Here is a 25,720-nt window from a genome sequence, read left to right on the forward strand (position 1 = left end):
ACCATACCTGTTCACCCAGCTCTCCAATTAGTACTAATTCATTAATTCTTCTTGGAATTTATTGTGTTGGCAACAGACAGCCTCATCTCTCTGGGAGCACACTGGGAATGCTTTGCTCAGATCCACCACCTGCAGGGTGGTGGTCAGAGGGGGATTGGGGCAGAAATGTCCAGTGGAAGTGTTGCCCCATCCCTGGTGGTGTCCAAGGCCAGGATGGACAGGGCTTGGAGCAGCCTGGGACAGTGGGAGGTGTCCCTGCCCATGGCAGGGGTGGCACTGGACGGGCTTTGGGGTCTCCTCCAACCCAAACCAGTTTGGGATTGATCGAATGGGCAAGAGTTCCCCAGTGGAAGCTTCTCCCTATCTCCATTAGTGGCTGGAAGTAGATCCCAATAATGAAGGAGTTAAAACACTTAAAATTGTGTGTGATTTTCTCTTGATGTGGATCCTCTCTCTATGCTTTCTTTTGGAATTCTAAGTATTAATTTCAAGGACATTTCTGGCCCTTGGTTTTATGGAGTAATACTGCTTCCAGGATGATGAAAACTGAATAAACCTGTTGGAAATTCTCAGTGTATTGACAGCATAAACAATATTGATTTTAGTCTTTTTAGATCTCTCAGTGTTTTTCCACACTTTTCACATTCTTTCCCCTCAATTATTCTGTCTTTCTCACCTATCTTAATTGGGATGTCCTGGTCTGGCTACAATAAATATATTTAATAGTGCCTCTCAGCTGGCTAATAAACCTCCAGGTATAATTTGAGGTCTGCAGCCTTTTTTTCCATTTCAGCTGAGGAGTTTTATGTTTATGCAGTCTTAGTGGCACAATTAATGTAGGAGCAGCAATAAGCAAATCCAAAATTTAATGCACCTTCAACAAGGTTGATTTTGCTGCTCTGACTCTTGCTTTCATCCTCAGTGGTTTTATGTTGGGAATGCATCATAAACCAGGCAGAAGTTGGAATGGGACTAACCTGGCAGCTCTGGTGGGAGCAGGACTTCTACTTTTCCTGGTTTATTATTTTTACTGTGCCAGGTAAATGATGCATGTCCCCTCTAGGGGAGGGGGATGTGACCAGTCTGTGCTGGCTGGAGCCCCCTGTGCCCCCTTCACTGGACCAAAAGGGACATTTTGAATCTGTTATTCAGCCCCTCTCTGGGTTATTTCTGAAATGCTCAGCAGGGAAGAGCAAAGCAGGGAGCCAAAATGCCAGATAAAAAGCCAGCTACTAAAAAGCTCATGTTTTCAGCTGGCTGCATGGTAAGTTTATATCTAAAGAAGCAGGTATGTGCAAGAGCAGTTTTAAAAGCAGGGAATATATCAGATTTTGGCACTGTTCTGTAGGAGAGGTCCTGCTCTGTCATAGTCCGTGAGACATGGATTTTAAATAGCTGCTTGGAGGTGTTTTTTAATTTTTAAAATATATTTTAAAGCGGGTAAAGAGATCATTGGCTGGTTGTGTGGGACCAGCACCCAAATGATGGAGTCCAGGTCTGGCTGTTCTTGCACAAATGGGTTTTGGGGGTGAATTTCACTGATTGTGTTTGGCACTGTGCTGTTCTCCAGCCCTGCTCCTGGATCAACTGCTGCCTGTGGTGATGTGTACAGGTGAAAAATGGCTGGATTTTCAGGGAACACATCACTCACTGAAAATGGCAGGGCAGAAGGAGAAATCCTCTCAGATCCGCCAAATAAAATAAGAGTGCTTCAAAGAGCAAGGGTCCACAAGAGGAGGCCAGGTCTGGCAGCACTCTGATTGATCCACGGGACTGATTTATGGCATGGACACCACAGCTCAGCCATGAGGGGATTTGGGGACTGTCTGCAGCCTCACTTCTTGGGATGGAAAATCTGAGAGCCACCAAAGCAGCCAGGTGCTTCTGCACCTGCAGAGAGGGGGAAGAGGCACCCAGGGCCCATCTCCTGCTGAAATGCTGCATGTGCTGAGCTCTGCCAGCTGCAGTTCACCTGCCTGCGGGGCACGGACTGCTCCTGCTGGTGTGTGACAGCACAATGGGGATTTTAATCGGTGTTTGTGGTGAAGGTGAGGAAAACCAAGGCTGATACTGGAGATGTAATGCAGAGAGGTTCTCCTCACCTGCCAGGAGTCAGATCTTTCTCCAGCTCAGATACCTTTTTCTTCACAGCTGCCTTGCTTACCTGAGGACCACACAAGCAAGAAGGAGTTAGTGAATTTAGAACAGATAAATATTCTTGGATGTACTGAAGCCAAGTGAGGGCCAGAACAGCCAATGTTTCAGTGTATGAATGTAGCCCAAAGGGAAAATCCATGTCCTTAACCAGCAGTGCCACTGCTACATAGCAAAGCATCCCAGGGTCATTTTGCTCCAAGGGAAGAAGCTTCTCTCCTTCCTTTTGCTTGGATATTAAACTTTTTTTTTTTTTTTTTTTTTTTTTTAATTGGCACAGCTGTTCAGGACAGAGGCGGAAGCCCCAGCCCTGAAGGAATTTAAAAGCTGTGTGGATGTGGCACTTGGGGACATGGTTTAGTGGTGGCCTTGGCAGGGCAGGTTAAGGGCTGGACTTGATGATCTCTCAGAGACCTTTTCCAGTTGTGTGACTCTTATTCCATGATTTCTCTGGAACCCACTTCTGTGGCTGAGGGGAGACATGGCCCTTGCTCAAGAAGGAAGCAGGAAGGAAAAGGGTGTGGGGTCCAAGTAGCTGCTCCAGAGACTGTTTACACCTTTTTAAAAAACAGATATATATTAAGTAAATATATTTTTTCTTAATATATATTAAGTAATCTATATTTAAGTAAATACATATTTACTTAATATATATTTAAGTAAATATATATTTATTTAACATAGATTACTTATAAATATTAAGTATATATATACTTAATATATATACTTAAGTATATATATAAAGTATATCTATCTATCTATCTATATCTATCTATCTATCTATCTATCTATCTATATATACTTAAGTATATATATTAAGCATGTATATATATTAAGTATATATCTATATCTATCTATCTATCTATCTATCTATCTATCTATATATATATATATATATATATAAACTTAAGTATATATATTAAGTATATATATACTGAGGGGAAAAGCTCCTGAGACTCTGGCTACCCTCCTAACCACTGGACATCCTTCTCCTCCCTAATGCCTCAGGGAAGAAGCTGGAAGAGGTCAGAAAAACACAACCCGCTCTTTTCATCTTTTCACCACAATTTCACCACAGAAAGACTTTGACTCGTGTGCCTCATTTCTTTACACCCTAAAAAAAAAAAAAAAACTCCTTGCAAACATAAATAAGGAAGATGTGACTCAGGCTTGTCAAGCCCCTCCATTAATTACAGCTCAGGAGCCATAAATATGGTTAGGGATAATTAGTAGTGTGGAGAGGGCATCATTAATCCATGTTAGTGCCCACCACTGGTGTCTGAGCTCCTTAAAGCACCTCAGCATTGCTCCAGTGGAGCTGTTTACACAGAAACCTTGGGGCACCAGGGGATTTCTCCAACAGCTTAAATTTAAGCACGTGCTTAAATGCTTAGTTGAACAAGACAGCTTATTCTTTCCAAAAGTTTATGTTCACTTTCCTGGGAATACAGTCATTTACTTTGCCTTTTTTATAAGAGTGAATACTTCTGCAGAGCTCTGGAGGCTGTGCTGTTGAGTTTGAAAAAAATCCTATCCAATTATCTGGAAAATGCTGGGCTTTTTCACAGAATGGATCAGCAGCCTTCAGGAATACATCAATTTCAGGTTTTTCAAGATAGACACAATGTGAGGAACCTGTGGTTCAATCACCTGTTCCTGTTTGTGATGCCACAAAGATAATGCAGATGAAAATGCAGCTTAAGTCCAGCACCACATGGATCAGCTACTGAGAAAAGGAGATGGTTTGGGTTAGGATAAAGCAAACAAGTCTGTATTTGGAGAACTAAACCTTGGGTTTCTTTACATAAATAAGTTTGGCAGCAAATATTCATCCAAATGTGCCAGGGGGATTTTGTTTTGAAGAAAAGGAATGGGAAGAAGAAAGCACACGCCATGCTGTTTTAACAACTGTGGAAATATTGAGGCTGTCACTGGTTTATTTTTGCTGTTCCTCCTGTTTTGTCTTTTTAACTTCTCTTCCAACAAGCCAGAAATTACATATATTTGTGTCTGACTGGGAAGAAAAGCTCGTTTCAACCTATGTAAAGACATGAAGCATATGTTGAATTTATTGGCCAACTGGTGTTGTCCTCAAGGCAGCTTCACCAATAAAGTAACTCCAGAGCAAAACAAAAATGAACTGTGTGGAGGAAAAATGTGTTTTCCTAATTAACAACAGCACTTGTGGGGAATTTGGCACAGGCTGAGATGTGATAAGAGCAAATATGAATCGTAGACAATGGCTTGTCTCCAAAATGTCTTGCTGGGAACTGCTTTTATTTAGGAAATGATAATGTTTAATGGATGTGAACACGCTGCTCATTTAGAATGGAAATCTCTGGCTGCTCTGCCTCAAGTGCCAGCTGAGCTCCTGTGCACCATGCCCTGCCTGGGTGATTGCCTGCTTTGCTGACCCCACAGGGTGAGCTGCACCAGGTGCCAGCTGCCAGGGACACTGGGCTCTGTCCTGTGCCCAGGGGGTGCCTTCTCCCACCCAGCAAAACGTTTTGGGCAGCTCAGGGGCTGGAGCAGACAAGAGCCTGATTCCAGACCCAATTCCAGAGCCCTGGCTGCTGCTGGGGTGGCAGCAGGAGGGAGAGGCTGTCCAAATGTGTCCCTGAGGGGAATGGATGAAACTGGAGGATCTGTGACACCTTTTGGCTGTGATCTCATAGTCCTGGCTGCAGCTATGGCCACCACAGGAATCATGGCATGGCTGGTTTGGAAAATCACCCAGTTCCACCCCTGCCATGGGCAGGGACACCTTCCACCATCCCAGGGTGCTCCAAGCCTCATCCAGCCTGCCCTTGGGCACTGCCAGGGATCCAGGGCTGCCACAGCTGTTCTGGGTAACCTCTGCAGGGCCTGCCCACCCTCACAGGGAGGAATTCCTTCCCAATATCCCATCTAAACCCACTCTCAGTTGGAAGCCATTCCTCCTTGTCTGTGGTGTTTGTGAGGTTCCCAGGAGGAGGTGAGAGATGAGAATCTGGCTCCATGTTCTCAGAAGGCTGAGTTATTATTTTATGATATTATATTAAAGAATGCTATACTAAAACTGTACTAAAGAAAGAGAAAGCTTAACAAGAACGAAATAATAAAAATTGGTGTCTGACTCCTCAGAGCCTCAACACAGCTGACAGTGATTGGTCATTAATTAATAACAATTCACATGGAACCAATCAAACATTCACCTGTTGGTAAACAATGTCCAAGCCACATTCCAAAGCAGCAAATGCAGGAGCAGCAGTCAGATAATTACTGGAGTTTCATTGATTCCTCTCTGAGGCTTCTCAGCTTCCCAGGAGAAAATCCTGGGCAAAGAGGATTTTTCAGAAAATATCAGAGTAAAACTTGTCCCTTGTTGTAACAAGTCCCTCTCTGTCGTTCTTGTAGGTTCCCTTGGGGAACAGGGACCGGAGGGAAGTGCTCCTGTGGCTTAAGGGAAACAGCAGCAGCTGATGCAGTTTTTTAGGGGATTCCTTGCATCATGTGAGATGTTTAAGATGGGAGGTTGAGCAAGTGAAGCTTTGCACTGGGCCCGGGTTGAGAAGTCCGTTCTGGCAGTGCTGAGATAAAACAAGCAGCTTCTGACACTGCAAAATGCTCAGACAAAGATGCTCCCACTGATTCATTAACTTGCTGAATGAGGCACTCTGCTCTGCCTTCCCTGCTGGATTTAGGATCCAAAGAGGGGACAGCTCCTACAGCTGGCTGAGGGCTCTGGGTGCAGCAGTTACAGGAAATCCAGCAGGGCTTGGGAATCAGAGCCTTCAAACCCAGCCTTTCTTCAGTTCTCACCCAGCTTCTCTCTTGGCCTCCATCTATATCTATATCATCTATATCTATATCTCTATCTATATCTCTATATCTCTATCTCTATCTCTATCTCTATCTCTATCTATCTATATCTATTTAGCTATAAATATATAATATTCATATAATATGTATTTATATATAAATTCATATTTATACACATATATACATTTATATTATAATGGTATATAATTATATATTGATTTAATTTTATAATAATTATAATATATCAATATATAAAAAGATAATATTTATCTTTTATAATTATTTATATTTATATATATATTGATATAGTTATATTTACAGATATATTTATACCTCTTGTCAGTATTTCTGTCGCAGCCACTTGTGGTTTTCTTGCTTCTGCCCAGTTTCACCAAAAAGGAACCTCCAAAGCTGTGTTGAGGCCTAGCCCAGAAGCAAGTTATCCACACTTAGCTTCTCATGTCCCCTTTTCCTGGGTTTTCTGTGTCTTTTTTTCTTTTTTTTTCCCCTGAATTCTGGCCATGCCTTTGTGTCTGTGTGGGTGTGTTCATTTCCAATGCATTGCTTTACCTGCAGTGGGGATCAGCAATAAATCCCTGGGGGAGCAGAGCAGGAACAGCAGCACAATGGGCTTGGGAGAAAGAGCTCTGATAAGCTCTTAAATGTAACTTCCAGATCAGAGCCTGCCATGTTCCTCCCTCACAGGACATCTCCCTGCCAGCCCTTCCTCAGCCTGGCCTGTCCCAGTGCTCCCAGTCCCAGCTGGTGATGCTGGCTTGCCACTGTGCCAAGAGAAGGAAAATGCAGTTTACAGCAGAGCTGACCCAGTTCCTCTGTTCCTGTTGTGTCCCCATCCCCTTTCCAATGACAGTCACGGGACCAGGGGCTGTCTGGAAGAATCAGAGGAAAGCAAAGTGTGTCTCAAACAGGGCACTCTGCTCCATCCCTGGGGGTGGGAAGCTTCCAGCTTGGAAACAGGCACAGGTCTCACAGACATATTTTATGAAAAATCTTTTTTGACAGGATTTTTTTCTCCTGAGAAGCCTCAGAGGAAAAGAAAAACAACAATTATCTGCTGCTGTGGAATGCAACAGGTGGATCTGTGATTGGTCCATGTGAGTTGTTTCTACTTGATGACCAGTCACAGTCCAGCTGTGTTGGGACTCTGGTCAGTCACAAGATTTTATCATCATTCCATTCCTTTCTTTGCTAGCCTTCTGATGAAATCCTTTCTAATATTCTTTTAGTATAGTTTTAATGTAATATATATCATAAAATAATAAATCATCCTTCTGAAACATGGAGTCAAGATTCTCATCACTTCCCTCATCCTGGGACCCCTGTGGACACCACCACACACAGGATCTGTGACTCCAGTAACAGCACTGTGCTTTATTGACTATTAGCTGCAATCTAATTAATTTTGCTATTTCCACATCAGTCTGCTGCTCTAGAGACCCACTCGTCATGAGAAGAACAATTTTTTTCACCCAAGTTTGTTCTTCCACACAGCTGCCAAATGAAGGATTTGTAGTTTTACAAAGTTTATAGAGAGAATAGCTCTTGCAGGTGAGTAATCTTAATTTCAGCACTGAGAATGGTGGGGATGGAGGAGGATGGGGTATTTTGGTAAAGGAAGACACTACAAAGAAACTCCTCTTATCTTCAGGAGCTCTAAGAGCAGCTCTTGGTAGGGCTAAGAGTCAGCTTTTAGCAGTAAGTGGTGTGTGAAGGTTTGGGAATCAGTGATAAAGAGCTCATGGAAACAAAGGAGTGGCTCTGGATAGGCCTGAAGATGTTATATCTTGTTTTTCTTAAATCTAAGACCTGAGATGTCTGGAACACTGAAATTTCCCTTCAGATTGCAGTTCCTTGCTGTATTCCCCACAAAAGGGATTTTAAAACTCAGATTGGTTCTTGTGGGTCAGGCAGACTTTTTTGGTTTTAATATGGATTTGACAGAAATTTTCTGAGTTGAGAACTACTCATCTTAAGGCTTGGGAAGGCACAGAAGCTCTGGTAGGGATTATTCCCTGACAAAGAGAGCAGAAGAAATCCCTCCCTAAAACAGAGGGAATGGCCAAATGTGGCATCAGGAATTTGGGATAATGGTCTCTAGACACAAAATTCCACCTGTAAAAGCTCTCCTGAAGAAATTCCCCTTTCATTGCCCCTTGCCCACTGCCAGAGTGCAGGAGAAGGTCTGATTCCTCTGAAGAATGTTGAATTCTCCTGAGAATGCAGAATATCCCCTTTGTTTTTTGGCAGGGGGATGTTTCACACTGATCTCAGCCACACTCCTGGCTACGATGAGAACCTGAACCTGTTATTTTGTGCTGCATAGCTGAGGGGAGACATATGGAACTTCAAATGTTGCTTGAAAAACTTGAGTTTTTTTTTTTTTTGCTGAATAATAAATTAATGAGCTATTTCCAAAACTTTCCAGCTCGTATTATTCTTATTATCTAGAGCAGGTTATCCTGAAGCAGATCTGCAGTCTGTGTGCACAGGTATGCACTGGTTTGGTTTATGGCTGAGATATTTATGCAAACACTAATTGGAAAAAGCCTTTGCCAATGCTGAATGGACATTTTAAATGGTTTTGCACAGGCAAGATGTGTTTTGACTTAAACTGCACCTTTCCTTTGGTTCCCCATCCCTCAAATAGAACTGTTTTGGCTTGGGTGGGGTTATTTTAGATGAAATCTTTAAGGAATTTCTATTATTTAATTAGTGCTTCTTTCCCTGCCTCGTTCTCTCAGGCTACTGGCACAACTTGGGAAGATAAAAGTTAAATAATCTCCCTCCACCCTAAGCTATTCCAACAGTACACTGAAGGGAAAAAACAAACCCAACCCAGCCCTAAGATAAAGCTCTGTAATTCCAGTGGGACATTTTGCAGCAGGGCACTGACCAGCTGATCTAAATGTGGCTGCCCATGAAAACTTGGGGGAGATTGTTGCAATATTTCGTCTGTCTGTCTTAAGCCCCCCCCTATTTTTGAAGCAGATTTAGGAATCCAGTTGGGATCAGCTTTCAGAGCTGCCCCAGTCTTTTCTTATTAGATAGTCCCTGGAGGTTTGTCAGGTGAAAGAGCATTTTTAAAGATAATTTGAGTAGAAGTAGAGCAACAGCAAGTATTTGCATGCTAAAAGGTATTACAGAAATGAAATACAGCATGAGATTAGGGCTGGCTATTTGCCCCGAGGGTTTTAAGTGGATCTGCTGATTGAGTGGTGGGCTGTAAGCTTTGAGTGATTTTGCACTGACATGATCTCTCATTTAAATGCTTTGGTAAGGAATTTTAGGGAACCACAAGCTGTGGAATTCTTCATATGATAATGCTGTAAAACTAGATGTGAACATGACATGTGCTGTGTTTTGGGGAGGGTTTAACCTATTTTTTATGCCTAAATAAACTTGGCTTAATTGCAAATTCCCAAACCCTTCCAGAGGATGTAGTAACATAATGAGTACCTGACTGTGTGTGATCTATGTGGTGTTACAGACAAATGAAAGGTTACATCAAAACATTCAGAGGGAATTTTTTTGGGTGTATGGCTCTGAAACATAATAACCAGTCTTATTCAGGAGGAAAACAGCCAGCAGCTGGAAAACTCACTGGCCTCCAGATCCCTGTTTTCCTTGGAAAACTATAAATCTGAACTGGTCAGGCTAAAGAGAGGGATTGCTTCCATTTTGCTGTTTGACTGTATCCAAGGATTTCAGGAAGGTGAAAATCTGAAATACCTTGTAGTGATTTATCTCTGGAACGGCTCAACTTGCCCTAAGAAATATTTATACAAGTTAAAGAGCAAAAGCTAATGGAGAAGGCCCTGGAAATAGCCACAGGTGAAGAGATTTTCAGATGTTCCTGACGTGAGATTCAGTAAATGTTATGGGGGACATTTTGATGATTGTCCCTGAGGTTTGCACTGATGGAATTGAGGCTGCCCCTCAATTCCCCACCTTGCTGCTCTTACCTTCTCTTTGACAGCTTTGACCTGACCTGGACCTGTCTCTCCATCCACAGCCTCTTTGACTCTCAGCAGCTTCTCCTGCATCACTTCATCAACCTGCCCAAGACAGACACAGAGGGACCTTCCTCAGCTTTCTGTTCAGCTGAACAAGCACAGAACAGGCAGCAGGGACTCTGCAGGGAGGGAAGGGCTGTGCCAGGGCCAGTTCTTGCAGCTGGAGAAAAATCTCCCCAGGTAATGCACGTGAGCAGTGTCCTCCTGCTATTATAAGCTCACCTGCACTCTGATCTCCTCCTCCACTTCTCCCCGTTCCCCTGCTCTGATCAGCTCTGGGTCATGATCCTGGAGAAAATCTGCTTTGTTATCTCTGTTCTCCCAAAAGACTGTTAGCCAAAAGAAAGAAAAAAAAGGGGGAGAAATTACAGAAGGCATTGGTTGGTTTCTCCAACTGTTTCTGGAGGCAAAAGAAAGGGTGGTTGTAGGCAGCTTTTATTAAATGATGAGCTGCAGGAAAGCAGCAGGCTCTAGGGACCCTCACCAAGTTCAGAGACCTGTTGTCACCATGAGATTTTCTGAAAAGTCCCTTTGTCGGGATTTTTCTCCTGAGAATCTGGGAAGCTTCAGCTTCTCCATGTTTTGCTCTTCTGGAATGTGGCCTGGAGATTGTTTATCCAAATATATGAATTGCTTTTAATTAATGACCAATCCCAGTCCAGCTGTGTCAGACTCTCTGAGTCATCAGGGGATTTTATTATTCATTCTTGTCCACCCTTCTGATGTCTCCTTTCTCTTTCTTTAGTATAGTTTTAGTATAGCATTTCTTATGATATGATATGATATAAATCATATCATATATCATATCATATCATATCAGCCTTCTAAGAATCTGGAGTCAAATTCTCATCTCTCACCTCGTCCTGGGGACCCTCACAACCCCACAACACCCTGTTGTGTTAGGATCTGCAAATCTTGAGGTTAAGGGATTTCTGCTTTTGCCTTGGCTTGCAGAATGGGATCAGAATTCAGGAGGATTTTGGGATAGTGAGGCTGTGAAGCTGAGAGCCTGGAGAGTGCTCAATCTCCATGAACCCTGTCCCGTGCCTGATTTTGGCATTATTTTATTTTATTTTATTTTATTTTATTTTATTTTATTTTATTTTATTTTATTTTATTTTATTTTATTTTATTTTATTTTATTTTTAAAAATTTATTTATTTCATTTCATTTCACAGCACAAGGCTTCAATCTTTTCCATGAAGAAGGCACAGAGGTGGCTCCTGCCCTGAAGGATGTGTTCTCCACCAGTGTCACTTGGCTTGGGGACCAAAGGAAGGGGGTTAATTCAACACACAAATATCCCTTTTTTTTTTTGATTTTCCCTATTTTTTTTAATTCAACCCACAAATTTCTCCCCATGGCTCAGCTAGAGCTGCTGCAACCTGTGGAGCTGCCCTTTGTAGTCATTCCCAGGAGGCTGAAATATGGGAATAGGGGCACTGGAATGGGAATAAAACCAGCACTGAGCACCTGGAGGTGGGAGAGAGGAGGGGACAGTGAGGGTGACAGAGCAATAACCTGCAGCTGACCACAAGGGATGCAAGGCCACACAGAAACTTCACTTTTTAAGGAGATTCTAAGCTCAATTTGGAAGTCAAAAGGCAGTTAAGCCCAAAAGAGACAAGACCCACCTGATCCAGCCCCTCTGTTTTAAAGTGCTGTGCAAAGGAGAAGTAACAAGGAGACCTAACACCCAGTCACAGTGAATTTGTGGAACTGGGGATGAAAAAAAGCTGTTTATGATAAAGTACCTAATGATCCTGAGGTGCAGCTCATTATTTTTGTTGAGGCAAACTGCAATTTGCTCTTTAGAAAGAAAACTAAATGAAGTCTGACGAGCTCAGTGCATATCTGAGTTCTCTAAGTGCTGGTTTTAATGGAAACACCTTTTTTCCTACACTCCTTGAGATAATTTGAAGGAAGACAATTCATATCTTGCCTTTCAAGCCCTGATTGTATCTTCCTAAATGACAGCTAATCTCCAGCTGTGTGCTAATTCAATTTCCTGATGATTTGAAATGACAGTTTTCCACTTTCAGATGTTGGCTCCTGTATGAATCAGTTTTGTACAGATATTCTATTTGTACAGACATTCTATTTGTACAGATATTATATTTGATATTCTCCCCTGCAGCCCTGGCCTGCTGAAGGCACTGTGCAAATTCAGAAGGGTTTTAACATCCAAGTTTTAATTAATCCAAGACCGGCTGCTCTTTCCATCCCCCCCAAAAATTTTTCAGGGCCCAGTTCCAGGCAGAGGATTTGGAGTTTTACAAAGTTCATAGAGGGATTAATTCTTGCAGGTGAGTAATCTTAATTTCAGCACTGAGAATGGTGGGGATGGAGGAGGACAGGGGAGATTTTGTTAATGGAAGAAACTCCAAAGTACAGACATTTAATTTCTTTAAATTACTTGTGGGTCATCAGAGGGCATGACAGATGGCATGTAATATTGCAGCAGGAAAAGCTGATTTGCCCAAGTTATGAGGTAGCTCCTCCAGCCTGGAATTCCAGCCTTGGGGAAAGGGGACATTACATAGGAGTTATGTGAATTTTTAAACACTTTCCTGACTGGGTCAGCAGGTTGCCAGTGCTATGTTTTCACAGGAGTACCAGGCTTTGGAGATTTATTTTTCATAGAGGGATCTGTAGGTTTTTCTATTCTGTTTTTTTTTTTTCCATAATTGTTTATTGTCATTTTGTAGATTGATTAGTGGTTAATACCCACTGCAGGCAAAGCAGGGAGGGTCCCCCCAGACCCTGGGATTACCTGGCAATGAGTTATCTCAGTGTTATATTAACCACTGGGTTAGAGGGGCCTAATTTTAGTAGAGAGATCAATAACTCATAGGTGCTAGATGCTCTGTTATTCTTTTATAGATCAACAAAATGTTTCAAAGTTAATTTTAAAGGAGGGTCAGGAGGCTAAGGATGTTATGTTTTCACTGGCTGGTCAGCAGAGTCTGGTATTTTGTTACAGGCAGGGTCAGCCAGCTCCAGGAGCTATTTCTGTGCCTGTGTGTGTGCAGTGAAATTGATGTCACCTTTTCTAAAATAGTGTATGCTTATTTTGGGATTGTTTTATATGCAGAGCTGGCTCAGGGCTCAAAGGCAGCCCAGAGCACTTCTAAATCTGCATCCCAGCCCTGCAGGCCAGTAGGGAACTCCAATATCCCCGAATTTCACAGAACAGCCTGTTAATAACAATTCTAAAATATTTATTTGAATCATGAAGCTTCTCTTGAAATGGCCACTTTGAACCTCCTGGCAAAAGGATTTGAATCTTTTGAAGGCTGGTTAAAAATACAGAGTATCACCACACCTTCAAGGAATATTTGGGCACACCATGGAGTATTTGAACTCAAATATCCTCTGTGATACAGAGCAAGTCATAAATATAATCTGTAAAATGGGGGAAATAGCACATTGTTGCCTCACATTGCAAAAATACACTGCAAAAATACAGAGGGAGGAAAAGGCTCAGCCTTACATCTGCCCCCTGTAAACTCTGGCTATTCCAGTGTGACAGGAGATGCCACACAAAGAGGCTGTTTCCAACCACATCATTCAAAATAAATGTTTTAGGGCTTGGCAAGTGGAGTTTAGCCCCTAGAAAAATGGCCAGGTATAGCCTAGGAGGATAAAGGGCTTCCAATGACGTTTAGGCAGCAGCTCTAGCTTGGTAGAAGAGTTAAAAACAGAGTGAAATGTTTAGATTTTTGTCAAAACTGATCTAAATTAAAAAAAATATTTAAGAAAGCTAGGTATAAAGCACCAATTTCATGGGATGAAAACACTTTCTTCAAATGAAGTGTTGGGGACTGTGACAAAACAAAGATGTTTGTTGTTTGGTCAGCTGTCATTTAGGTGAACTTTAGACACACTTTGAATTACTCCTGATACAAACAGGAGCTTTGAATTAGTCCTGATACAAACATTTCTTAATCAGGCTCTGTTGCTTCAATCATGTCTTCAAGGTTTCTGCACTAACAAATCTGAACTTCTGTGCCAATGCTGATAGCAAGTGACCTATTTCTGTATAAGATTAGGGGAAAAAAGTTCTCAGTAGAAAGTCCAAACTCAGACCTATTTTTTCCTGCATAATTCTGCTACTGAGAGGAAAGCAGCCTAAAAACTAAAAATACAAGAGTCTGTGGTGTTCTGGGTGGATGTTGTTGTAGATTTCATTCTGATGAAAGAATTTGATTAAAAGGATCCATAGTCAAATTAAAAATGAAATCACTTTGGACAACCCCCAGGTGGTATTGTGTGAGTGCCCTGCAATGAAAAGCCCAAACCAGCTAATTACTAAAAAGCTAAACCAGCTAATTACTAAAAATAAGTGTGGTGTCAAACAGACCAGGTTCACCAGGAGAAAAGGAGGAAAAAATATCTGCACCTCAAGTTGAACTGCACAGCCACAGACTCCTCCTGTGCCTAAGGCAGAGCTGCAGGTATCCTTTGAAGCCTGCAAGAGAGCTTTTCCACTCTGAGGGCTCCTGCTTGTGCTCTCTGCAGAAAAGGGCTCCTTCTCATGTGCCTTCAGAGCTGGGGAGCAGCTGGCAGCCCCAGCAGGATGGGCTGGAGGTGTGGGGTGTGGAACTGGGAAATGGGAGCCACAGAGGCACTCACACTGTGGGATAACCCCCAAAGTTCTGTGTTTGGGAATCACAGAGGCACTCACACCGTGGGATAACCCCCAAAGTTCTGTGTTTGGGAATGGGAATCACAGAGGCACTCACACCGTGGGGATAACCCCCAAAGTTCTGTGTTTGGGAATGGGAGCCACAGAGGCACTCACAGTGTGGGATAACCCCCCAAAGTTCTGTGTTTGGGAATGGGAGCCACAGAGGCACTCACACTGTGGGGATAACCCCCAAAGTTCTGTGTTTGGGAATGGGAATCACAGAGGCACTCACACCGTGGGATAACCCCCAAAGTTCTGTGTTTGGGAATGGGAATCACAGAGGCACTCACACTGTGGGGATAACCCCCAGAGTTCTGTGTTTGGGAATCACAGAGGCACTCACACCGTGGGGATAACCCCCAAAGTTCTGTGTTTGGGAATGGGAATCACAGAGGCACTCACACCGTGGGGATAACCCCCAAAGTTCTGTGTTTGGGAATCACAGAGGCACTCACACTGTGGGATAACCCCCAAAGTTCTGTGTTTGGGAATCACAGAGGCACTCACACTGTGGGATAACCCCCAAAGTTCTGTGTTTGGGAATGGGAATCACAGAGGCACTCACACCGTGGGATAACCCCCAAAGTTCTGTGTTTGGGAATCACAGAGGCACTCACACTGTGGGGATAACCCCCAAAGTTCTGTGTTTGGGAATGGGAGCCACAGAGGCACTCACACTGTGGGGATAACCCCCAAAGTTCTGTGTTTGGGAATGGGAGCCACAGAGGCACTCACACTGTGGGGATAACCCCCAAAGTTCTGTGTTTGGGAATCACAGAGGCACTCACACCGTGGGATAACCCCCAAAGTTCTGTGTTTGGGAATCACAGAGGCACTCACACCGTGGGATAACCCCCAAAGTTCTGTGTTTGGGAATGGGAATCACAGAGGCACTCACACCGTGGGGATAACCCCCAAAGTTCTGTGTTTGGGAATGGGAATCACAGAGGCACTCACACTGTGGGATAACCCCCAAAGTTCTGTGTTTGGGAATCACAGAGGCACTCACACTGTGGGATAACCCCCAAAGTTCTGTGTTTGGGAATCACAGAGGCACTCACACTGTGGGATAACCCCCAAAGTTCTGTGTTTGGGAATGGGAATCACAGAGGCACTCACACCGTGGGGATAACCCCCAAAGTTCTGTGTTTGGGAATGGGAGCCACAGAGGCACTCACACTGTGGGGATAACCCCCAAAGTTCTGTGTTTGGGAATCACAGAGGCACTCACACCGTGGGATAACCCCCAAAGTTCTCTGTTTGGGAATGGGAATCACAGAGGCACTCACACCGTGGGGATAACCCCCCAAAGTTCTGTGTTTGGGAATGGGAGCCACAGAGGCACTCACACTGTGGGGATAACCCCCAAAGTTCTGTGTTTGGGAATCACAGAGGCACTCACACCGTGGGGATAACCCCCAAAGTTCTGTGTTTGGGAATCACAGAGGCACTCACACTGTGGGATAACCCCCAAAGTTCTGTGTTTGGGAATCACAGAGGCACTCACACCGTGGGATAACCCCCAAAGTTCTGTGTGTGCAGGGCTCAGAGCAGGTGTCCTGGTGTTCAGATTCCCCCATCCCCTTCTAACCCCCTGGCTTCTCATAGAGAATAGTTGTGAAATTTGGGAGTCTCCACTGCTGTCAAAGTCCCCACTGTGGTGTTTTTATTCCTCACTCCTCTCAGGTTTCTGTGGTTGAAATGACCCCTGAGGTATTACAAAGTCTCTTTTTTTCCCAGCCCCACGACCAAAGAAGAAGTTGAGGCTCCTCAGCTCTGCTTCTCAAGGTTGTTTAATTTTCCTTATCTACTCCTTTCTCTGACCTGCTGAGATCTGTCCAACAGGTCAGATTGTGGCACAGTGACCACCCTTGGGGTGGTGTTAGCTTTTTATACCAAGAACCATGTGTATTTTATTTACCATAATTTTCCAATACCTACCTGTTGGAACCCAGGACATCCCTCTGGCTGTCCTGGATGGCTCCAGCCCCTGCCAGGGGGCTCAGAGACCTTGCCACAGAGCCCAGGACACCTGTGCCTTTGATTTTGACCCATGGAGCAAATTACCACCTTTATACGAGGAATTACAATTATTCAGTAGAATAATTGTTTCTCATGGGGTGAAAAATAGATTTTTGGGGTTTTAGAATGAGGGCTCAGGGTCCCAAGATGGAGGAATTTTGGCGTGCCCTGTCCTTCTTCTTCTTGGCCTCCATCTTCTGGGTGATGTTGGCACTTTTGGATTGGTTTAAGGTAGAAGCTCACTGTCTAACATAGGTGATAGGTATTGGTAAGTTGTGGTAAATAATGTACACATAGTTTTTATTATAAAAAGATAACACTGCCCTGAGGGTGGTCAGTGTGCCTCTCTCTGACCTGCTGAATGGACCTCAGCAGGCCAGGAGAAAGAATTTTATAGGTAAGAAAAAATAAGCAACCTTGAGAAGATAACAGAAGGGTCCTGACTCCTCCTTCCACAGCCAGGCTGGGAAAAGAGACTTTCTGACACATCTTGGGGTCACTCTGACCAGCAGAGATTCCAATAGCTATCACCTATGTTAGACAGTCTGCCTCTACTCTAAACCCATTGAAAAGTGTCACCATCACAGCAGAAGATGGAGGACAAGAAGAAGGAGAAGAAGGGCAGGACATGCCCAGATTCCTCCATCTTGCCTCTTGAACTCCCATTCTAAATCCCCAAAATTCTCCTTTTTCACCCTGTGATAAATCCACTATCATTCTACTCAAACCCTTGTGGTTTGTAACTCCTCACACAAGGTTGGTCATTGTTTCCATGGGCTAAATCGAAGGCACAGATGTTTGTGACTCTGTGCCAAGGTCTCTGAGCCCCTGCCAGGGTCTGGAGTCCTGCAGGGCAGCCAGAGGGATGCCCTGGGTTCTGACAACTCTGGAAGCCACAGCTGAGCTGAGCTCACAGCCAGGCATGTTCCCTCCAAGGCAAACCCCTCCTGCCCTGCCCTGGGCACTGCCTGGCTGGAAGCCCCACTCTTGCCAAGGCTGCCTTGGACTTCCAGGTGCCATTTCATGCTTGGCCAGCTCAGGAAAGGAGTTTGGATGGATTTGATGCTTATCTAAAGCTCCTGCTGCCTTCAGCAGGGTTCTGACGTGCTAGCTGAGAGCAGATGGGTTGCAAAGCTCCTTTTTTTTAGCCAGAAAGCTGCTCTGTGATTTATAAGGTGTAAGAAAATCCTAATTGTTACGAGTCAGAGGTCAGGCCAAACTACTGATGCACATTTAGCAAGTTTAAGTTCACTTCTTTCTCTCCAGCCAGCTGAAACCAGGCAGAAAACTTGACACCAGTAATTTGTCAGCAGGAGGGAATAATGGAGACTTTTCATATGAGGGATTTGAGCAAGGCACTAGCTCTGAAGAGTGGAGAGCAGAAAAGATATTTTTCCACATTGTATCAGAACAGGATCTGCAGAAATACAGCAAAAATAACCTCGTTTTCCACTTCAGACAAGTGCAACACTTCCTAATTCATGTGTGGATCAGGCTGAGCACTAAGTGTTGAAGAGATAAACAGAAATATCAAAAGTAGAGGAGGGGATAGAAGAGATCTGGAAAAGAACCAAATGCCCTTTCATGGTTTTTATTAAAAAATCCCTGCTTTTTGGGGCTTTCTCCAGGTGAAAAAGCAGCCAGACCCCTAGCTCAGTCTGAATTATGTTTTAGTTTCACACACTTGGCATGAAGCAAGGATATTCAGAGTTTCATGCCTCTGCTTGGGAAAATGCTCCTTCTATTCAAAGATATGATTAAAAATAATATGAGCAGCTGTGAAGGAATCCATGGACTCTTCCCTGAGTTCTCACTCTTGGAGGGCACAGGACAGGTAGAATTACAGGATTATGAAAACATTGATGCTGAAAATTCATCTACAGTCTGCTGCTTTTGAATTATTGGCTATTCTGATGTCATCCTTGTTGCTCTCAGAAAATCCTAAAATGCCTTTTTTTTGCTTTTTGGAGCACTTTGCTTCGAGTTTGTCCACTTTCACCCACAGAAATCTCCCTTCCTGCATGATTAGCTCAATGGTTTTGACAGATTCCTTGGAAGAACTGAGGTCCTGAGAGCCTCCCTTCCTAAACACCATTTTTAATGTAACATCCTAATTTTTATAACATTCCATAGTTTGGGCAGCTGCCCACTTGACCTTATAGGAATGACACTGCCATTAAGCTGATCTGGGAGAGCATTCCAGCTGGAATTGTTATCTTTTGCTACTGACCTTGGTACTGAGAGCTTCCTTCCTCCAGCATCCAAAGGAAACTGCTTGGAGCCATTTTCCAGCCTTCATCCACTACCTAGATTGGGGGGAAAGTGAAGAGAGGAATTGCTGACAGCATTGTTTCACACAATTATGGAATGGGTTGGAAGAGGCCTGAAAGTTCCCATTCCACCCCCTGCCATAGGTAGGGATACTTTCCACTAGTCATTTTATCAGCTGAAGTCACCAAATTAAACAAGAATTAAACTCCAGCTTGTTTGAAGATGTAATTTAGGTAGGCGACTTGCAATATTGAAATGGAATTTCATTTAAATGCCATTTTTGTTGATACTTTGCCACATTCCTGAAACAGTTTCATTTAATTGAAGCAGTATTTCTGAGGGAAAAACCTCCCAGAAAATTATCAAAGTTTCTTCACCTTGTATCAGTCATAAGTCTCAAGATGTGAGTAAGGTAGCAGTTGATAAAGAGAGATTAGATCACTGTTGGGAGCAGGTGAATGTGGATTTATACCAAACAGGATCAGGATTTTGCTAAATAACCTGCAAACCACTTGTTATCAGCAAGATAAAATATCAGCAGCTCGTGGGATGATTAAAACTAAACACTCCCTAAATTAGCTCTGTAATTAGGGAAATATCTGCTACCTGTAGGTACAGCTGCAGCCTCATTATGGGAGTTATCAAATATCTGCTTTTAATTAAAGTATCATTACAGTAATTCCAGTATGGGCCCAGAAGGACAGGAAAATGGAATTTATCACTTCTACCCTATAGATGCATTTGAAAGAGACTTGGGAGGTTCTTGACTGAACATCAAGAACTGTTTTGTTTTAGAACTTTATTTAAAGGATAACAAAAAGTTTGAGGATTTGAGCTCAATGTTACTCCAATGTATTCCCAGTTTCACAGGGTGTGGTTCATCCTTGGATCATTTGCAGTGGGCAGAATCCTTCTTTTACAATTTTTTCCATGGTATTTTATAGAAAATGATTCAACCACGATGTTCTGAGAGGAAATGTGTCAACTATTAAAAAACCCAACAAACCAATTCCCCCCAAACCAGCCTAAAAATGGGTTATTCATTTTTAGCCTCTCAATACCACAGGACACATCAACATTTTATTGTTATAAATAAGCCTATGAATTGTTTTAGTTATTTGCTTCAGTGGTTTTAGACACTGATGTCAATGATATCATTGTGTCAATTTAATTGATTTTAATCAAACCCACTCTCTTGTGTCTTAGGGACAGTTGCTGCTCTGTTTTCTCTTGCCTCAATTAACAGCCTAAGAGTCAACATAATAAAAAGAACATTTCCTTTGAAGCCAGTTCACATATTTTTTGATTTTCAGTGGATTGAGTCCATGCTTGTTCTGTTTTACATGAGTTAAGGCCCCTTGAACCAGCAATATAAGTTTGAATTAAGGCAATGTAATCTGAATTAATTAAGAAATGTAGAAATAAGAGCCTCAATCTATTTCTGAGGCTTTCCAAAGCTAGCTCCACACCAGGTGATTCCCACTGGACAGCAGGGAAAACTGAATTAGCTTCACTGTGCACATTTCCTTTGGAGATTTCCCTCAGAGGTTTCACCAGGGACAGGAATGTGCCTCACCATTTGACATTTCTGGGTGAAATTCAGGGATGCACAGCACAGCCTTGCTCCCATTCAGTGGGACAAGCTCCAGCAGGTTGCTGGGTGAGGCAGCCCAGACTGCTGCTGCTTTTGGAAAAAGGGATTTTTTGGGGGGATGGAGGCATGGGTTGTTTTTTTTTCCTTAGGGAAATCAAATCAGCACCTTGCAGAGAAAAGAAAAAGTGAAGTTCCTTTGATATCAAATACTCTTTGTAAAGATTGCTATCAGGCTTTTCAGAAATACTTAAATTTCCTTCTGGGATCCAACTTTTGTTTTCTTTAAGAGCTGAAGTTGGGAGCAGAGCTTTTTTCTGCCTGCATCCCTATGACTTATAGCCTACACTTATTTTAATAAGAGTCCTGCTGTTAGAACTTTTCCAAATACTTCTCAACTGGTCTAAGACACTCTTTTTTTTTTTCCCTGTCAGTGCTATAACCTTGGAGAGAATGTTCCCTTTGTTGTTTCTCAATGAACCATAGAGAACCTGATATAATGGCTCAGAATTTTACTTGACAAGAGTTGTGATGGCTGAGGAGATGGGAATGACATGAAGTTATAAAACCCCAGAGCTCCACGCTGTTATTTCACCCCAATTCAAAACAGCCTTGCAGAGGCTGCCAGGGGATCGAGACATTTCTGCTGTTGTTGGTTCTTACCTTCAGAAATGTGCAAAACCAAGAAGGAATCCAATTTTATCCTGGGAATGTCAGGTTTTTAAGCAGATGGGTGAGGTGCCATCCAGTTTCAGGAGTTTCACCAGGGCTGTGACAGTGTCACCCAGCAAATTTGTCACAGTAACAAGGGACTGACTGAAGACATGTGTGACCAGAACTTAAAAATTTGGTTTGCACAGGAGCAGTCACAACCTTTCCTAGTTACCAAACTTAAGCAATCAGGCTTAAAGACCTTGAAAAATTTTCATGTAATTCCTCCTTCAGTCTGCTGTGTATTTTCATTTACATTTTTGTATTTTCATTTACATTTTTATTTAAGGAAAAAAACCCAAAACACCCCAAACCCCCAAATAGTATTTTCAAGATGCTCATTTACAAGTTAACATGTAGGTATCTACCTTCCAATTAAATTGACTGATGCTTCCTAAATTCATGTAATTTAGGTTCCTGGCTAGATGTTGTGAGAGCTTTGGCCAGATTAATGGATGTTGTCCAAGAAAAGCATTTTTTTGGAAATATATTTGTTCTAGGGTTAGGCCTTCAAATTAATTTGTGTAAAACTTGCAGTGAAGAGTAATATTTGCCCTAGAAAACTCACCCTTCTCCTCCACATATTTAGTGAGAGATTAATGACCCTTATTAAAAAAATATATATTCTTTTAACTTTTGTTTATACTGTGGAGGTAAATGAGAAACAAAAGCCGCTGCTTCAGCAAAAGCTGACCATTTTTGTTGCACAGCTTGCTTTTGAAGATGCCCTTTGGTCACTGCTCTGTTCCACAGGTGGTTTGCTCTGTGAAGATGCTCCTGAAATAATCTGCAAGTGTCTTTTGTGAAAGCAGCCCTTTACCTCAAACATTTCAGGGGGTATATTGTACATTAAGTGGTGTCTATTGACATTTGAAACAAAACTAGTTCCTACCCTGAGGACATGGAAAATGCATGGCTTTATTTATGCATGGCTGATGGGGTTTAAAAGTTGATTTGAAATCCACACAAGCTCTGAGGTTTTTAATTCCTAATTTTGCAAGGGGTGGCAGTGATGAACTCCTCTGCACCATTAAATTCTTTCTAAGGTTCCCTCCAACCCAAACCATTCTGTGATATTTACCTTTGGGGATGTATGCTGAGTACATCTGAGTGCTGTAGAAATTCTACCATATTCTGAAATTGGGAAGGGTTTTCTGGTTTATAATCTCTATTTTCTGTGTGGTTCTCCTCCTCTGAGAGGGTGCAGTTCTTTGGGGTGATGTGGCTCCTCTCACCTTTTTTTGGTAGCAACTTCAGCTTATGTCAAAAAACGAGGTGAGAACACAATGCCCATCTTTCCATGGAAAGAGGGTCAGGCATTTACTGAGCAGTCAGGGATAGCTGGGATTTTCTATGGAAAGAGGGTCAGGGAATGCTTGGTTACCACTTTGTGCCCTGGCAATGATCTCAAAGCCCCAAAGTGGATTTTTGCTCTCACTGATGTCCCTGACAGTCTGCACGTCCTCAGCTCTTCTCACTGAGCTCAGTTGTGGCCATTCCTAAAATATGAGAGGTAAAAAGTTCCCCAGAATCCCTGAGGTCATTGGAAGGCTGAGAGAGACCAAGCTCAGCCAGTTCTTGGTGTCCTGAACCTGAGCCTGGAGCTCTGGTGACCACTTTAATGTCACTTTCCAGCCCCTGCCCACACCTGAGCCTTCACAACCTGCTTTCATTCCTTACCGGCTTTTCAACTTCTGGCTTTTTCTCTGAGGCAGGTTCCTTGGCTTCTTTTTTCTTCTTGTCCTTTTCATTTTTCTGTGCCTCTGCCTGTGCCTTTTTGATAGCCAGCTCCTCAACGACCTGAAAGAGGCAGGGAGGAATGGGACTGGGAAAACACAATATCCAACAGGCTGCACTCTCTGAATTCCAGACCATCCCAGAGAAGCCTTTTTGTGCTGCCCAACTCCAGCACAGGTGCTGAATATCCCAATTTATCATTAGGGAAAGGCTGATTTCTCTGTCCCAAATCATGGGGGCTCTTATGGAGTAAGACCAGTTCCTGAAGCTGTCTAGAAGCAGAATATTCTAATGATACACAACTCAAAGTTCCCTCTGGACACAGACCCAGATGATGAATTCATAATGAATTATCTCAGACCCAGATGATGAATTTGTCCCGGTGTTTGTAAGGCAGATTGATTTTTACAGGGATGGATTTTGAGAGGCTGCCCTGAGGTGTGTCTAATGTCAATATATGGCTAAAGACTGAAATTGTTCTAGTGGCTGAAGGAGATTGGATGGAGATATTGTGACAAACCCTGACAGATACACAAGGATAGCTCAGCATCTTTATCCCTGCAAGCAAGAAGCAGCTAATAGCTGGGTACAGCTCCATCAATTCCCATATCTTTAGTTCCTGGCCAATTATACTTTATTATCTGAAAAAGGCAGGGAAAAATTTGCTGCTTCCACCATTCTGTTGTTTCTAGGCAGCTTTCTTGTCCCTGAGAGGAATTCTAAGATAATTTACTAATGAGTCTAAATCAGCACACCCATTGAAGTTTACTAATGGACCACTAATACTGGCAGTACTGTGAAAGAGTACAAAATAAAACATTTCCATCTGTAGGATGTTTTTCCTGTAACAGTGAAAATATTTGTTTTCTCAAGTATACCTTTCAATGTACTGAGCACTGGATGCTGGAGGGGGACAATGACAAGGGCTGTGCTTTGCAGCCATCAGTGGCAGTTCCATTAGCGGCTCTCCCCGAGCATTTCAGTACCTTACATTTAATTAAATATGGTAATTCAAGCCCTGAGCACTGCTCAGTCACATCTTGTGCTGATAAGCAGCGAAGCATTTCATTCCCTGGGATAGATTAACAGATTGACTGGAGTTCAGAATAGGTTTTTAGTGTCCCAGCAGGCCTGTTGGATCCAAAACCAACACAGCTACTCTGAGTGTATCCTTTACTGCAGTGCTCCTACACAGCCAGAACCCAGCCCTGTCACCTCTGCTCTGCCTGCAGAGGGGAAGCAGAACCATGCCCAGCACCTCTGGATACCTGCACACACACACATGGGATTGACAGAAGGTCCCACCTTGCAGCAGGGCCATTCTGCAGCAGTATTTCAGTGCGCCCACACTCTGCTTTCATGTTTCTGCACAGAGCAGGGATGCTGGAAGGGGTGAGCCAGAGTCTGTGTTCTCATGAACCTGCTGGGATGGCACTGGGCAGCTCAGGTGTCCTTGTGCCTCTGCCTGGCCTGGCTGCAGCTCCTCCAGCTCCGCTCCAAGCAGCTCCAGCATTGCGGAGCTGGGGCAAGCTGTGTCCAACCTTGAGTGGCTTCTGCTCTTTTATCCAGAACCACTTCCCCTCCAGCTGCAAGGTATCACTGTCATATTGTCAGAAAAATCCCTTCACCAGGATTTCTTCTCCTGGGAAGCTGAGAAGCCTCAGAGAAAATGAAAACAATAATTATCTGGTGGCTTCTCCTGTGTTTGCTGCTTTGGAATGTGGTCTGGAGATTGTTTATCCAACAGGTGAATGTTTGATTGGTTCCATGTGAATTGTTTTTACTTAATGACCAATCATGGTCCAGCTGTGTCAGACTCTGAGTCAGTCACAAGTTTTTCTTATTCATTCTTGTTAAACCTTCTGTCTGTATCCTTTCTTTAGTATAGTTTAGCATAGCATAGCATAGCATAGCATAGCATAGCATAATATAATATAATATAATATAATATAATATAATATAATATAATATAATATAATATAATATAATATAATATAATATAATATAATATAATATAATATAATATAATATAATATAATATAATATAATATAATATAATATAATATATCAGCCTTCTGAGAACATGGAGTCTGATTCTCAATTCCTCCTTCATCCTGGAGACCCAGAAAATACCACAGCAAGAGGATGCCTGAACAATCTGACAAAATGGGAGGGAAGAAAGGGAATGGCAAGCAAAGGTTAGTTTGAGATTAGTAGGCATGTCACCCACATTTCAGTGTAGGGTTTTTTTTTTGCTCTGGAGAAAACTTCATGGTGGAAAGAGAAGTAGTTTGTTAAGTTGTTTCAGACTCCCCTTTTCTTTGCTAGATTGTCTACTTTTCAAATGATGCAGAAAGTAGTTAGCAAACTCTTAATCCTGAGGAAGACACTGTGTTTCAATAGGAGCAGATGAATTTTTGCCTCTTTGTATTTTTTCCCAGTCCTTCCTAGAACTCCTGTTGTACCAGTGATGATTCTTCTCCAGTAACATTTTCTTCAGTGGCTGAAAAGACATTTTCCTTTAAAACTGATGCTCCATGAAAGTTGAATTGACTTTTGTATTCCTATATCAGTTTCTAGAGTCTTGCAGTGCAAATCTCCTTTTTTTTTTGGAGGCAGGGGAAGAACTGGGCACTAAACCAGAGTGTAGGCCTGTGAATGAAAGTGTCTAATGCTGGTTTGTATGAGCCAAGAATAAGAAAACTTCTA

General features: G+C 42.8%; 1 protein-coding gene across 1 annotated transcript in view; it reads right to left on the bottom strand.

Moving 5' to 3' along the window:
- Positions 1 to 25,720, bottom strand: part of IQCA1 (IQ motif containing with AAA domain 1) — a 117,400-nt gene that overhangs the window by 30,707 nt on the left and 60,973 nt on the right. Inside the window, exons 9-13 of the mRNA XM_063161431.1 lie at positions 22,955 to 23,074; positions 18,932 to 19,007; positions 10,212 to 10,318; positions 9,939 to 10,031; positions 2,103 to 2,164 (exon numbers count right to left, since the gene is read on the bottom strand). Coding sequence (XP_063017501.1) covers positions 2,103 to 2,164; positions 9,939 to 10,031; positions 10,212 to 10,318; positions 18,932 to 19,007; positions 22,955 to 23,074 — 458 coding nt within the window. The remainder of the gene's footprint in view (positions 1 to 2,102; positions 2,165 to 9,938; positions 10,032 to 10,211; positions 10,319 to 18,931; positions 19,008 to 22,954; positions 23,075 to 25,720) is intronic.

Source organism: Melospiza melodia, chromosome 8, assembly GCF_035770615.1.
Source record: "Melospiza melodia melodia isolate bMelMel2 chromosome 8, bMelMel2.pri, whole genome shotgun sequence".
Lineage (NCBI taxonomy): Eukaryota > Metazoa > Chordata > Aves > Passeriformes > Passerellidae > Melospiza > Melospiza melodia.